The following is a 16,460-nucleotide window of genomic DNA, read 5'->3' as shown; positions in this document are numbered from 1 at the left end:
CCTAGCCTGTCACTCAGAGCGGGCTGGCTAAGGAATTGGGCGCAGAAGCAAGAGAAAGATAAAGCTTTGCCATATGTCTAATGTGGGTTCCAGCAAAAGCTGAGCCTAAGATAAGGACCTGAGTGCAGTAGTTGTTTGGGAGGGGGAGAAAGCACCAGGAAGGATGTGAAAAGAAAGACAGGGATTGGAAGGCAGCCGAGAAAACCAATAAAAGGTTCAGATCTCTAGCTATCACAGTAGGAGACTGGGCACTCCTTCTGGGGAAACTGGGGTCCTGTGCAAACGTATTCCTGAGCTCTCCCACCCAGGCTGGGGGGCTGGGGTGTTTATACACCATCACCCATCAGTCATTGGTTGAGGGGTACTCTTGGGGTACACTAAGTCCCCTGCACTTTCTGCCTTCCATGGGAGCAGCAGAGAAAAAGGCAAAAAAAAAAAAAAAGGCAAGTATTGGCCATCAGAAGACAGCCAGTTTTTACGGAGTGTAAGAGCCAAGGGACAAGAATGGGCACGTCTGTGACATCATAGAGGGCTGACACTGAAAATCTCACAAACCGAGACCAGGAATGAGGCCGCTTCCGTGAGAAGTCTACAGAACAGGCGTACAACAGCTTCCCAACGCCTGAGGTCAGCTAATTAGCTAATCCAAAGACCGGTTCTCATCCACTTTAAGTCAAAGGACAAACGGTCCACAGTGTTCCTAGAGGAATGTTGGGGTCCATACAGCTATTTACCTTCTTCTCTGGTAGAGGATGGAAAGCTTACTTGCATTTTTAGTGACCAGAGGGGGCCTTTTCCCTAGAATAGCATGAGGGAGAACAGCAGGATGGAAGCAGTGACAGGAAATCACGGGGAATCCAGCACTTCTAGGATGGCCTGTGTCACCAGCACGGACAAGGTGAACATCCAACAACGACACGCGTCCCTGCCCGAGAGCCAGCTGGTGCTGGGCCTTTCCCTTCCACCAACACCGATGCCCACCTCCCCTGGCGCTGTCTCAGCAACTGAGGAACGTACGTTCCATCTCTGCTGTCTCGGGGAAAGCCCTGAGGCTGGGAGAGGGGAGCTGTCGGGACACGTCAGTGTTCAACTACAATCTGCTCCTAAGGCGAGGCAAGAAGGATGACATTTCCTCCATCCCCATGAGTGACTGGATTGCTGGGCATTGAACCCAGAAAGTGTATCCCAGATGTGGCAAAGAGACTGCCAGGCTCACCACCAACAGCAGCCCCAATTTCCGCTTATTCAGAAGACGTGTAAATTTAGACACTTTGGAAATCTATGCACCAGAAAGTTCCCATCTGCTGGAGAGAGAGAATTATAGTAGCTAACATTTGGGCCTCTTGCAATTAATTCCTCAGACACTGATTTACATGTCATCGTCGATGGGGACACTCAAAGTCTCGTCACGCACGTCCCAGTGATCCGCGCACAAGCCACACAGTCCTAATTAACAAAGCTTCTTAATAAAATTTCAATACAATTAAGGCAGTTCTGGAGGCCTTCTTCGAAATCACTAAATTTCCTAACAGGATGCTGCTTGCCTGTAGCAGGATCAGCCCTCATTTCCTACTAAATTATGAAACTAAACTTTTTTTTGCAGAGCAATATAACATCAGAATAGTCTTGTTTTCGTGCCTATTATCACATTTTTTAAACTCCTTTACTGTGTCTGAAAGTGATTTCTCAAGTGCAGAGGAAGTTGACCTGAGCACCTGTAAGAAAGACTGAGCTCTGGCGGGGGGGGGGGTTACGTTTCCAGGGGGCAGGGACCGTGTTGCCCATCCCTATGCCCCCAGGCCTGGGGCAGCGCCAGGCACAAAGCAGGCACTTGGCAAACGTTCACTGCATAGGCGAGTGGACAGCTTCTGCAAGAGGCTGAATACATACATACTCACATCCAGGCTCGTTCCAGACTTACGGAGAACAAGAACAACCTCATAACCTACACGCTCTAGGCCGGCAGCGTCAAACTCATTTTTACCAGGGGCCACACCAGCACCGAGGTTGCCTTCAAAGGGCCGAAATAATTTAGGACTGTACAAATGTAACTACTCCTTAACTGGGAAGGAGTTGAAATTACATTCGGCCCCTTGAAGGCAACCTCGAGGCTGATGTGGCCCCTGGTGAAAATGAGTTTGCCAGCCCTGCTCTAGGCTCTAGTAGAGCTGTAGCTTGTTGTTAATTCTTCCCAGAGGAAGGGGGAGAGAAAAACAGCACCTGTCAGCATTACTATGAGAGGCAATGCTGAGTAATGAAAGTGAGCAGATAAAGGCTCAGACGTGAGCTTTGTCCCCTCTGCTATTTGGGCAAGTCACTTGACCTCTCTAGACTCTGGTGTTATCCTTCGAGAAGCCTCAGAGGGCTTGGGTGTCTCAAAGTCCCTTGCAGTGTCCAACATGAGTTCAGTGTCAACTGGGCAACATTTGCACAAGACAGTTTGCCTTCGACGCCCTTCTCCTCCAACGTGCACCTTCTGCCCTCTGCTTGCCCCTGTGGCGCCGCCTGCCCACCTGCCCCCATCACACAATGGTACTGGTAGCTGGGGCCCTCCACCTGTTCCCTGCATGGCGCCCCCCACAGCCTGTCTTCCATGCTCCTGACTTCTCCCTTCCCCACTTCGTCCCAGCCTTTCTGTAGGTTTCACCTCTGGGTTCCATTCCCTCTGGACCCAGCTCTCTGTAGAAATTGGATTAATATGGCTGTGTCAGTGGGTACTTGGGAGTTCATATGTTATCCAGAGGAAATATATTTGCATTTTAACTTCATGCTTTCTGGAAATGATGTTTTAATCCATATCTCTATCAGCGCATTGATCACTGTGTATCAAAACACACGCGTATGCACCTGTCTTGGTGGCTAGACTGTTGTTTTTCTGCGTATAAAACCTTGGTTCCTTTTGATCTTCCCGTGGCTAATGCCTAGCCCCATTTCTGTGGGCACTCACTCAATTTAAAATGTTTATGGTATGAGCACATGGATGAACGAGAGGTTGATGAACAGAGTAACTGATAGATTTTAGGCAATCTGCCAGTCAGGGAAGGAGCGACATAGGTCAGTTGCACACAGGGGGGCTTACTGGACTCCTCTAATCCGACCCCCTGTGGCTGTCAGCTCCACCGGCCTTTAGAACAGAGTCTGAATACAGACATCACTGCCTGACAAGCAGGCATTCACGCTTCTTTAGAAGCTGTGTTCTCGCCCTGCCAGAGAAGGGGGCGGCATGTCAAAGCCACTCATTAATTCAGGCTCCAGGGATGCCTTTCGAGCTGAGGCTACTCCGAGTGCAGGAGGCCCCACCATAGTCAAAGGAGAATTACCCCAATGGCACAATGCCGTCCTCGCCACTCCAGAACAAAGTGACAGAGCGGTTGGAGGGGATGCTGGCAATTTTTATGAGGCCCATTATGCTGGACTCATAGCTGAATGTTCCCAAAAGGCACATGAAGCACAATAAAATGTGGGTGCAGCATAGTTTTTGATTTATTGATGTGTTGACTCCAGATATGTAAATTATTACAGAATTGAAAGCCATGTAACAAAGCCGGGGAAGAGGTAACTCTAACAGAAATTGAAAATGCAGGGCCATTGCTTTAAGATATACCTCCCATTTACAACCAGAAGTTTGCAACCAAAGATATCAAAAAAAAGCTATTTTTTTGTCTATTTTCCAAAAATTTATATAATTCCTACAAGCAAACTGAGTCCCCGGCTGAGTCCTGCCCCCCCCCCACACCATGCCTGACACATGATAGGTCCTCCATAAACATTTGCTGAAATAATCATTTGGTTTGTGAGTGGTTTAAATAATTTTAAAACACAAATCTAATTGTATCTTCTTCCTGCCTCAAACCATTCAGTGCCTTCCCACTATTCTCAAGGGGGAAAAAATCCTTCTTAATGCCTACTATACCTGCATAATCCGGCCACCATCCACCTCCCGGCTCCCACGCCACCCTGACAGGCCTTCCCAGCCAGCCAGTACCAAACTCCAGGTCTCCTGGCCGGAGCTCTCGCCACTGTGCCCTGTTGGCTTTCTCTGCTCCTCTGTGACATGTCCAAACACGCACGAGATCTACACCAGACTGTAAGTGTAGGGTGTTACTTGAAACGGTGAGTGCCAGGAGCCACCATCATCATGCACAGCCACCTTTAAAGCTGGAAGATGCACACGACGTGACGTTTGGCCAATTCCCCACAGGAGCGATTGAAACACTAAGGAAATCACACACACGTGGCTTAGACTTGGTCACAATGAACCAGTTGTAGGTCCCAAAGTTGCAAATGGGGCCTCGGGAAGTGAAGAGTCCATGGGAACTTACATCACCAGTGCAGAAACCACCCTGAAAGTCAGTCACATGGCGTTGGGGGGTGGGGGGAGGCACAGGGAATGAGTACAATGGCATAGCCAGTTTTTCAGCCTTTGGTTACTATGGTTACAGACGCCATGAGAGTTGGCTCAGGCAGCCGTTTTTAACCCACTCCCCCCTACCCTGAGGCTGGCCTCTCTTTGCCGTTCGTGCAAGGATAGTGACATCCCCAACAAAACCCAGGCTGGCACTCAAAAGAAACTCTGTTCCCTCTCCTCCGCCCAGGACACAGAGGCTTGTACACCTTCCTCGGAACAGGAAATCGCCTCAGAAACAAGCCAGGCTGCCGTGTTTGGCAGCCTGGGAACCTCTAAGGTATCAAATGCATCCTGCTTCCTGGAAATCATTTCCTCTTCCAGAATGAGAAGAAAAAGCAACCAGGTAGTAAAAAAGAAAGAAATGTTTACTGGAAAGAGGACAGGGAGTGCGAACAGTCCTCCCCCAGTGGCCTGTGTGTGTGACGTCACCCCCGGGCACACCGTCCCTGCCATCTCAGCTGTGTTCTGACTGGTGCCTGAGTCGCGTCTGCACAGGCAGGTCTGCTGCAGACACATGGCAGACACCCATCCCCTGACACTTCTGCTGCTCGGCCTGAAGGACATCCTGGGCTTCTTTCTGGCTCTATCCAAGGAGGTCAGGCTTCCAGCCGCTGAATCTGTAAAGAAGGGGCTTGTCAAAGAAGGGGACTCTGTGACACAAGCGGGTCCAGGAGGGGTCATTCTCAACCTCTCAGTGAGAAGAGACAGTACAATGTGCGGTCATTTTTGGTGACTGTTTCATAGATCTACCCATAGTATAACACCCACACTAGACAGGCTCAATAGATGTTTTCTGTGTTTGAGTAACCTGAGTAGATGGGAGGTATGCTGGGAGCTGTTATAAGTCAGTATATTTGTATATTACATAAATTACCCTCATACTCTCTGTCTTTCTAAAATACCATTTTGAGCAGCAGACATTTGGGAAGGTCAATGGAGTTCAAAGAACCATGGCTCTGTGGGTAACTGGGAAAGGCGAGGTTAAATAAAAGCAAGCAGATTTCTGTACTGCAGTATTATCCGGAGAGGTGTATGAGGCAGAGGGAAAAGTTCCAGCGTTAACACTCGGGTTCAAGTATAGGGCTACAAGGTACCTTTGGACGAGTTGCTTAAGCTCTATAGGCCTCAGTCTCCCCATTCAGAGAGCAGGGGTAATACTTTCACTCGTCTGTTCGGACTAGAAAGAGTAGTATGGCAGAGATAATGAATATAAAGGACTTATCATGGGACCTGGCACTTAGTATGTATTCAATAACAGGGGGAAATGCTTATGGTGACTTTAAATTGTCCTCGAATTCTTTGATAGTCCTCCCTTCCAGAGTGAGCATACTCTGTCTCCTTTCCCCAAGTGTGCCCTGAACTTAGTGACTCTCATCCAATGAAAAGAATGTGGTAGTAAATCCATCTGCAACAAGGTCAAGGTTGGACCTTGAGGGCATTACGCTAAGTGAAATAAGTCAGACGGAGAAAGACAAACACTGTATGTTCTCACTTATATGTGGAATCTAAAACAATCAAGTCCCCAGAGACAGAGAACAGATTGGTGGTTACCCCAGGCAGCGGGTGGGCAGTGGGTAAAACGGGTGAAGGTGATCACAAGCTACAACTTGCAGTTACAAGATAACTGAGTCCTGGAGACAGGTGTACAGCATGGTGACTATAGTTCATAATACTGAATTGTATATCCAGTGTTAAGAGAATAGATCTTAAAAGTTCTCATCACAAGAAAAAATGTGTAAGTATGTAAGGTGATGGATGTAGACCAGACTTATGGTGGTGATCATCTCACACCAGATGCATATGTCATATCAGTACCTTGTACACTTAAAAGGAACACAGTGTTTATGTCAATTGTATCTCCATGCAACTGGAGGGAACTGAAATGACGGCAATCTGATTTCTGAGGTTCTGTCACAAAAGCCATTGTCAAATCCACCTTGGTCCCTCTTGAACTGTCTGTTCTGGGGGAAGCTGGCCCATGAGGTGAGAACACACACAGCCCCTGGGACGGTCCACGCTGGCGGGAAAGGAAGCCTCTCCCCAACAACCAGGAGCAATTTGCAAGGCGCGTGAACGTGCCATCTCAGAAGCAGAGTCCCCAGTCCCAGTCAAGCCATCAGATGACAGCGGTCCCTGCGGACATCCGACCACAACCACGGAGTGACTTCTACCCAACAACTCAGCTAAGCTGTTTCCAAAGTCCTGATCCACAGAAACTGTGAGATAATAAATCTTTATCTTAGGTTTAAGCTACTATGTTTGAGTTACTTGTTACACAGAAATATGTGACTAATAATCAGCTGACGTACATGAAAACTTGCCAGGAAGGAATGAGCATGGATCATTCTGCAAACTAACTTGACCATGAACCCACCTTTTCCCCCCACAGAGCAACTGAGAGGCTAATCTGTGTCCCACAGAACACAGTTTGGGAAACACTGGCCTAGAACTTAACAGTTTATAAAGATTGTTCCATTTATTATTTCCTTTGATCATCTCAGCAACCGAAGGTGTTAACTGTGTTCTTTATTTTACCCAAAAGAGCGCTAAGGCCCAGAAAGTTTAAGTGACTTGCCCAAATTCACATAACTAAGAAAGCTGGTAGAACAATAACTCAGACTCAAAAATTGTGATTCTAAACCATATTTTCCCCCCTCTGGTTTGACCAGAATGGCCTAGGATTTTTAAACCTGGGATAAAAATACTGGGAACCTAAGATAGTCCCAAGAAGGGGGCGCTCTGCCATACACCATGCTCCCCAATGACCTGGAGATTAAACCTGATGCTCTTCAAGAGGCTGGAGCTGGGCCCTTCCCTGACTTCACAGAGCAGGGGCCCCTATTCCACAGTAACAACAGGGTGTAGGCACCAGTCACAGAGCCCTTAAGATGCTCCGAGACATTCCAGAGAGCTTTGCATCTATCGCTATATTTAATCCATGTAACAAACTGAGGAAGTACAAAATGTCATCTCTGCCTTAGAGATGAGGAGACCAAGTCACATAGAAATGAAGCTACTTGCCCAAATCAGCCACTAGAAAGTGATATGGCTTGAATTGCTATCCAGGCAATATAAGACTATCAGGACATGAAGGGACCTTGGCAATCAATACTTCAACCCTCTTCTTTTCCGTGAGAGTGGCAGAGCCAGCAGCAGAACCCAGACACCCCCACTCCAAGCTCCTATGCTGTGCTGAGGACGGCATCTTGCCCAGGGGCTTGGTGAGATGAATATAACATGTACTTACTCCTATGAGGTTATTTTAAGGATGTATATGCTGAACCAGATCTATCATAACTACTTCCCATATGGCCTCGAATTCCACTGTGAAAAATTAATGTCTTTGGCCTAAAGCAACATTCTCAACCAGTAGAATCCGGGAGCTGACTCAGGCTGGTTTACGGTTAAAACGGGTAACGACAGAGTGTCCCAAATTTGCGGGAAAAAATAAGTGATGGAGAGAATCTTGTCATACCCCTAAGCTTTCCCCCACCACCATTTTTTTTCTTAAACATTTGGCACCTGCTTCTTGTCTCACATGACACTTAACGGTGAGCATCTCTAATCAGACTATCAGGCTTCTATCAGATTAAATCTGGCAAGTTATACTCTTTGTCTTTACCCTGCTAAACTAGTTGTATTATGATTTGGGGGACCCATGGCCCTGCTTACACGTAAGGAACTCCTTTTCCTGCTTTAAAATTGTGGCTAACTATATGTCAGAATTACAAATATTGGCATCATAGCCCATTCTGCAAGAGTCACGGTGACTTCCAGATTCTTCATCATTTGACCAGGTCTGCATTGCCTCTTCAAGCATCTTTTTTTTAAACTGCAGGCACAACTACCACCCTACACACTGGGAAGTTGAATTTTATAAAAAGTTAGGATCCTCTGCGCAAGAGATAGAAACTGAAACTAAAATTTTGTAGGAATAGGAGGGAAGAGGAAGTAAGGGAGGGAAGGAGGGGAAATGAAGAGGAGGAACAGGAAGGAAAAGTTTCCTGTGATCACATGGTTTGTGTATGGCAGTGGTTAACTCTCCAAATCTTATCTTGTCTCACCATTCCACTCTGCTTCACCATTTCCTCCACGAAAAAGGGAAGCAATGGAACCAAAGTTAGTGGCAGTGTAGAAATTGGAATCCCCTGAAATCCTGCCCACCTACCCCTCCATACAAGCTCTCATGCCCACCCCTCCACCTCTCCCTGGCTCTGGGAACAGAGAAGGAAGAGGATGCACTCCCTCCCTTGCCAATAGTTCTGGCCCCACCCCACAACCGAGACTTAAATAGAGGATTAGAAAAAGTCAGTCTTCGTTTTCAGTTCATAGTACTCAGCAACAGACACTCATGAGGGGAAAATGAATCTCAGACTTTGTCTGCAAACCACAAGTAAATGTTCCAGAAAGTAAATGTGAGATTTTTGTTTCTCCATCCTGGGTAACAATAATGAGCCAGATGCGGAAAAACACTAACATTTCCACCGAGAGTACCACCAGGACCAGAGCTCGAAAGTGGATGGTCCCTCTGACCTCCGTAAAGAAAAAGATGTTTTAAAGACTGTCTGCACCAAGGCGTGGTTCAGGCTTCTTTTCCAGTGGTGTCTAGGGGAACTTCATCATTTCCTTCTTCTTCTTCTTCTTCTTTTTTGCTAATCCCAGTGATTGCAGGGTAGAATTAAGACTGGGCAGGATGGCTTTGAACATCTTTCCTCTTTACTGCATGAGAAATCTACCACGTGGGCGTAATCAACATGGTGCCATGTTTAGGTAGATTCTGTAAGCAAGTCTGATCCCCTAATGACCCTAATGAGCCCACCGGACACCTGTCCGGTATCCTTTAGAACAGAATGTGAGTGCAGCAAAAAAAAAAAAAATAGTCCTTTTTATGCACCTTGCTACTTCAGCCAAGGGAGCTATCCAAACTGAAACCTCCTCATTATCTATCAATAAAATTGCTTCATTCTGTTTCATCATTAAACAGTCTCTCTCTCTCTAATTCTCCACAGACTAAAAGTAAAAGGAATCCACTCTCTCAAAAAAACACTTTTCTTGCCAACAGTGGGTCCCTGGCCCTGTGCCTACATTCAATACACTTTATACACATCTCGGTTGTGGTTGAAGTTTCCCAATTTGGGACAAGATGTGGATTGTATTTGTTTAATACATCTGCTTTCGGATGCTTGTATAGAGACTGCTATGGACTGAATCATGTCTCCCAAAAATTCATGTTGAAACCTTAACCCGTCATGTGACTGCCTTAGAAACAAGACTGTTAGGAGGTAATTAAAGTTAAACGAGGCCATAAGGGTGGAGAGCTAATCAATAGGGCTGGTGCCCTTTAAGAAGAAGAAGAGACACCAGAGCACACTCATTCCACCATATAAGGGCGTGGTGAGAAGGTGGCCATCTGTAACCCAAGAGGAGAGCCCTCACCAAGACATCAGCCTTGGACTTCCTGTATCCAGAACTGGGAGGAAAAAAAATGCCTGTTGTTCAAGCTACCCTGTCTACTGTATAATATTTTGTTACGACAGTCTGAGCAGACTAACACAGGGCCGAAGCACAGACGTTCTGGAAACAGGTGAAATAACACAGTCTGCCTGCCTACTCTTACTGCTACCCAGAAACCACTGGGATTGGCAAAGGATGATGAAGCTCTCTTAGACACCACAGGAAAAGAAGCCTGGTCCAAATCTTGGCTCAGACAGTCTTTGGAACATTTTTCCTCCGTACTTTCTAGGAAAATTGTGGTGATTTGGGCACATTATTAATCCCATTTGGAAAGCTGAGCTCCTAAAAGTTGGATGTAAAATCAAAATAGATTATTTTCTTTCCAGAAAACCTAAGCTATACAAATGACTTTGGAAACACACTAATAAAGATAGCAGTCAAGCGGCCTTGCAAGTTGAGCATGGCTCCATTCACAACATACCAAAAATTTCAGTTTTAGCCAGGAGAGAAGCAGCATCCCAGAGTCTTCCACTGAATTCCTGGGCACAGCCATTCAGAGAACAAACCCTTCTGAGTACATTGTTGAATAAGAAGGAACTGGAGAGTGTGGACGGAGCAAAGACCCTGAGAAGGAGCTTGAGAGAAATTGCCCTGGACATAGCATCAACAGGCCTCAGTTGGTTTCAGTTCTGTCTGTTTGCAGCCTTGGACCCTAAATAAGTGATTTACTCTTTCTACTGCCAACAGGAAATCTAGAACTCCCGTACTGACAAAGAGAGGGCTGCGTAAAGAACAAGTGAGATAATTTGTTAGAAGTGTTCTGTAAACTGAAAGGCACTACACACATACAATACAGGCCTCTCTGGAATTTTGCATTAAAGTGTACACTAAAAATGCAGTTTAAAAATCTCCAGCTCTGCAGCTTTGCTTCTTTTTTTAAATACTTCAAAAGAGCTACACACCAATTGGCCAATATGAGTCAAATTATTCAATGGACACCAAGCATATCTGTGTTCGCTCCCCTCCCCTTCCCTACCCTCAGGCCCAATCAGCCTTCTCACTCCTGAGGAGCAGGAGAGAAGGAGACCAGTCTGTTGGAGGCATCAGAGCCGGGAGCCTGTAAGAAAGAGACGACCTTGTGTCCTTTCTGACCCTCCATTATTTAAAGATAGACTTTCCTTCTCCTCATTTGTACTTTCTCATTTGTAGTTTAGAAGAGTCCTGGAATTTCCATTCTGCAGGAAGCCTTAGGAATCTTCTCCAATCCATCCTACCATTCACCCATTCATTCCGCAAAGGGTTATTGAGTTAGTGACATGTGCCAGGCACTTCCTTGGGCACCTGGAGTTATGACAAGGAAAGTTCCTACCTACTCATGGAGCTCACACGCTAGTAAGAACACATAAGTAAGGTGGCTTCAGATCATGACAAGTGCCAGGAAGACAAATGAACAGGTGACGTAAGTGACAGGGCAGGGAACAGAAAGAAGAGGTCTTCGGAGGAGAAAGGGATGCCCATTTGCTAGTGAGCTGAAATTTGAGCTGAGATTCAAAGGGGGAGAAACAGTCAATCATGAGAACATGCATTATAAGCTATGGAAAGTGCAAGTGCAAAGGCCCTGAGGCAGAACCAAGTGAGTTCTATTTGAGGAAAACAAGGAAGCCAAGTGGCCCAAAGCTCAGACCAATGAGGGAAGTTGAAGAAATAGAGTCAAAGAGGCCTTTCCAATGCCCCCCACCTTGTGCACGGGAAGGAAGTGAAGCCCACGGGGCTAAATGAGCAGCCCAAAGTCACACAGCTAATTACTGCTACAGCTCATTCTTTTGCCCTCAGATTCAGAGATTTTTTTTTAAGCCATATTGATCTGCTTCTTTTAAACTGTGGGAACATTGTTTGCTAATATTGGTTTTCAAAAGCCCTTAACATACCTATAGCCCACAAGCCAATCCCAATTTTCCACAGAAACTCATCAAGTGATCCCAGCAATTTAAAATACATGTAAGTTTTGCTATGGAGGCTAAGAGCATCAACCTACTTTTGTGTATGAGCTACCCAAACATTAACTACTTGTTAAAGGCTTAGCTCTGCAAATAGGAGGATGGCCAAAGCTCATCAGAGAATAATCATTTTAACTTTAGTTCTTATTTTTGCACCTAAACATCTTGACAGTGTTTTGTTTCATTCACCCAGGAGCAATCAAAACCAATCTGTTCCCAATCCACCTTCAGGTAACACGGATATAAGCAAAACATCATTACAACTTCCTTCCACAATCTGTGAGTGTCTCCGCCTGAAGCTTCAAATCCGTGAATACCCAAATCCTACAGTCCGCTTCATGTGAACTGTCCCTCCGTTTTCTGGTATAAGGCTAGGTTCCTCTTTATCTTTGTCCTACTGGATGCACTTGGCTTGTGTGAATGCAAATCTCCAAACAACAACCAAAACTCTGGCCAGTGGCCAGTGACTGGGCCCACCTGAGGAAGTGGGAATGCCATCTGGCTGGAGGAGTCAGTAGAGAAAGGAACCTGTAGGAAAAACTGATTCACTGCCTGCCTGCCTCCCTCCTCATCGCCCTTCCCCTCCCTCTCCTACCCCTCTTCTTTTTCCTCCTCCCCCCACTTCTTCTCTTTCTCCTCAAATAAGTTCCCCCAGTCCCTGAGCTCTGGAAGCCTCATAAAGCAAGAGCCAGAAGTCCCAATAACTTAAGACATAGCCTTAAGAGTGTTTAAGAGCCCATCTTCTAGTCCAACCTCACCATCTAGCACCTGTATAACCTTGGGCAGCGACTCTCCCTCTGTCTCTCACTTCCTTCAGCTGTAAAATAAGGACAGTATCTTCCTCCTAAGATTAAATAAAGATTAAATTAAATGTATAATTAAATAATCAATTGATTAATAATTTATGTATATGAGGCATAGACCACTATACAGTGTCTGGCACATAGTTCTATATGGGCATGAGGTATGTCACCCTTGCTCCCCGCTCTCCTGCCGCCACCCTCTTGCTAGGAAAGACTATCATCACCCACACCTTCAGGAACAATTGCACATGAAGGCACAGCACCTTACTGGAAGGCAGCTCAGTGGTGTCCTGATGGCAGTCAAGAGTCAAGTAGGGACAATAACCCTTGTACCATCAGATTTGTATAATGAGAATGATTGTATGAAATAATGTACATAAAACATCTGGCACGCAATGATGGCTCAGCAAATGTTGTCATTTTTATTAGTATCTTTTCATTTCTAGCACCAATGGTTGCGACTGTAGATGTTCCTCACATGCTCCTTCATGGTGTCAGGCTATAACATGTGGATTCATCTGCGTCTATCAGTGTGACATAAATATATACAGAATGATGGGCATAGAGAAACATATTTTTAAAAGCCAAGGCAAGCTTCAGAAAGGCATCCCCACAGCCCGCCCTATCAGAGTTCCTTGAAGATCCCAACCTGGCTCTTTAGACAACTGCCCACTCGACACACCTCTTGGCTGCCATGGGGACATCTTCCATTCCTTCCATTCCGCAAGTTCTGGGCTGAATGAACTCACGTGCCTTCCCTTAAGACTGGTCTGCCCTGGATGCTGTCCCAGTCATCCCAATTCCTCCCCTGCCACAAATGCTTCGCTCAAGGCCTGTAAACTCTGTGTCCCCCATAGCTCCCTCCTCCATCCACTTCTCCATTCCTGGTCCACATAACCATGGTATTGGGCTCTTCACATCCACAAGAGCCACGCAGCACCTGCTTTGAAACTCAGTTCAGATCCTGTTACTCCTCAGCTTGAAACCCTTCCACGGCTTAAGATAAACACTATAGATGGTCCTCCTGCCTGCCACAATCACACCCTACCTGCAAGAACATGAGGCTGGGGGGTCTGACCCCATAAATCCCCTAGCCACACCTAAAATACACACTCCCTTCCTTTCTGCTCAAAGCCATAGAAACTTCCTTTCATTTCATCAGATACACATGCTTCTTGTGCCTCAGGGCTTTTGCACTTGCTGTTCCATCTTCTGCAACAGTTCTCATTGTTCAGTAAATCCCTACATGGCCTCTAGGTCTCAGCTCAAGTGTTTGACTGCCTCCCCTGATCATCCTCCTCCCCTGGTCCTTGTCAACCTCTTCTGATACTTTCTTAAAATGCTGCTGCTCTCCCTCATGGACATACATAAACTTGTAATTATGCGCAGAGGTGCAGTGGTTGGTTTAGGTCTGTCTTCCTCACCATGAACTCTAAGAAGGCATTTAGCTTTTAGCTGTGCTATTTTTAACTGCATCCCCAGTACCCAGGACAGTGGTTGGTATGTAGTAGGTATTCAATAAGTATGTTTTGCAGGGAATGTTTTTAAAGCCAAGGCACATTTCCACATTTCCAGAGATCTAGAAACAAAAGAGAAGGTGAGGGTTGTATTTAAGGTGTAACATCCTCACGGTTGAAAATAGGCAATAACTCTACTTTTTTTGTCAATTGCTAGTCAATTCATAAAACATTTACTTAACAAATGAGTGGGTTTCCTCTTTTCCAGTCTGGAGAAAAGGGGGAGAAATGCAACACAAAACACACACGTCAAAAAAAAAAGAAAAATTTCAACCCCAACACGCACAGAGGTGTGTCCTAGCCAGAATCAGCCTTCAGACAAGAGAAATGCTGAAAAGCATTCTTGTCAAAACTAGGCACTAGCCTTAAACTTAATCTGCTCCCATAGAATCTCAGGGGGAACCTTAGCATCATTATGCTAATTACAGGCACACAGATCTGACTTAGTGGCTGGTGTCAAGGAAACACTGTCCATTCTTAAGAGCTTGTAAATGACACTACTGCTTGGGCTGCCCCCTCTCCAGCCCTTTCCAGCCCCACCCTGTTCACACACCACTCCCCCCTCCTCCTTCTCCTGAGATCAGAGCCCATCTAGCTGCCTGGTTTGGTAATAAGACTGAGTAAGAAGACTCGGAAGGCCCCGTGGGCTCCATTATCACACACACCAGACAAGAAGGGACACCTCCAGGGATGGCTGCTGCAAATCTGAGCCTCACTTGGCTGCCAGGAAACATTTCCCACTGAGGATACCCTGGGCAGGAGGAGCAGCCCCAGGTTCAGGGAAGGCACCCCACCCATCTGCCCAAGAGACAAAGATCACTAGAAACAAAGGACACACACACATACACAGTGTTGCACAGGCAAAGTCAAAAGCAAATACTGACACTTGGTGCAACTGCAAGCCAAACAGCCAGCCAGCTTGGTGTCTCTTTAAATAGATGTTGAAACAATCCAGGAGGGACAATGACTATATGATAATGACAGGCACTCTCCGGGTTTGGAACCCACGCTGCCTCCGCCCTCCTCCCAGGCGATTTTTTTCTGCCTCAGGACACACGCTGCCAGGAGCAAGAGTGCTTCCACTCAGGAAAGCGAGCGCGCGCGGGAGGTGGAGGCAGGGCGCGGGCGGCCAGACGTGGGAAATACCAACCTTTAGGATCCCAGTTCACCTGTTTTCTTGGAGTCTCGATTGGAAATTTCATTGCTCCGTTGTCCAGATGGGGAGGAAATGAAAAGAATCAAAATAAAGTCCTCAAGCTTTACGCGCCTCGTTACGGCGGTCCAACAAAACAATTTCCGAGGATGGGGGAGCCCTGGACCGGCTCGCGGAGGAGCCTCAGAGAAAGGCAAGTGGAAAATACTGGCTTGGGAGCGACCTGGAGACGACTTGGGTGTCAGCACCGGTTGAAGGGTGGCCCGCAGCAGCCCCCGGGGTAAGAGGAAAAGTGAGGTCCACGAGGGGAGGTGCAGAGGGAGGTTCGGGAAGAAGAAAGAGCCAAGGTTCCCAAATGCGGTGCCAGCAGGTTGGGGGCTGAGCAGCCGGAGGGCCTGCCTGCGTGAGGGAGAAGCCCACTGCAGTGTCACTCCAACCCCGGAAGGCGTGCGTGCACACACTCCTGCACACACACACACACTCACACACACTCGCCCGGGCACGGGCACGCGCTCCGGCGGGCGCGTCAGCCGGGCTCTACCGCGCAGAGAGCACACGCCCCACCCCAGCGGTGGCTCCTCGCCCGCGGGCAACGCCCCCCACTCTCCACCCCCGAAAGCCATTGGACGTAGGGGTGGCGCGGCACTCGGGGCGCGCGCAGCCAGGGCGACCCTCCCTGCTTGGCGCCGCAAGTCAGGAGAGCTCGAGCGGCTGAGATGCTTGGCCAGGGCTGTGCCCGCAGTAGTGCGGCGACGGGCGGGAAGCAGCACCGGGGAGCCACGGTGGGGCGGGGCGTGGGCGACGGGCGCTCGGCTACTTACTGGCTCCGCGGGCGGGCGTGAAGGCAGCCGGCGCACTCTGTGGAGTTGCAGCCGGAGACACGCTTGGCTGCCTGGAAGGCGCTGCAGGAGGCGGAGGAAGAGCCGCCGTGGCCCTGCCGCAGACCTCTGCCTCGGGTCACTTCTTGTTACCGTTCCCACCCTGGGCGTATCCCCCTTCTTTTCTCATTTCATATTCTCACTCCAGTCTCCTCCTGCGTCAGGTTCTCCCGCCTGCGCTCCGAACCTCTGTCTCCAGCGCACTCCGGAGAGACCGTGCCAGCCATGAGCCTTTTGTTCTGGGATCCTT

General features: G+C 47.6%; 1 protein-coding gene across 1 annotated transcript in view; it reads right to left on the bottom strand.

The window, feature by feature from the left end:
• KCNK10 (potassium two pore domain channel subfamily K member 10) overlaps window positions 1-16,196 on the bottom strand; it is a 109,666-nt gene extending 93,470 nt beyond the window's left edge. The window contains exon 1 of the mRNA XM_037130296.2: window positions 16,154-16,196. Within this exon, the coding sequence (XP_036986191.2) occupies window position 16,154 (1 nt within the window). The 5' untranslated portion in view covers window positions 16,155-16,196. The remainder of the gene's footprint in view (window positions 1-16,153) is intronic.
• Window positions 16,197-16,460: the final 264 nt, after the last annotated feature.

The sequence above is a fragment of the Artibeus jamaicensis genome, unplaced genomic scaffold (assembly GCF_021234435.1).
Source record: "Artibeus jamaicensis isolate MK-2021 breed Jamaican fruit bat unplaced genomic scaffold, CSHL_Jam_final contig_444, whole genome shotgun sequence".
Classification (NCBI taxonomy): Eukaryota; Metazoa; Chordata; class Mammalia; order Chiroptera; family Phyllostomidae; genus Artibeus; species Artibeus jamaicensis.
This window is presented reverse-complemented; position numbering and strand designations above follow the sequence as displayed.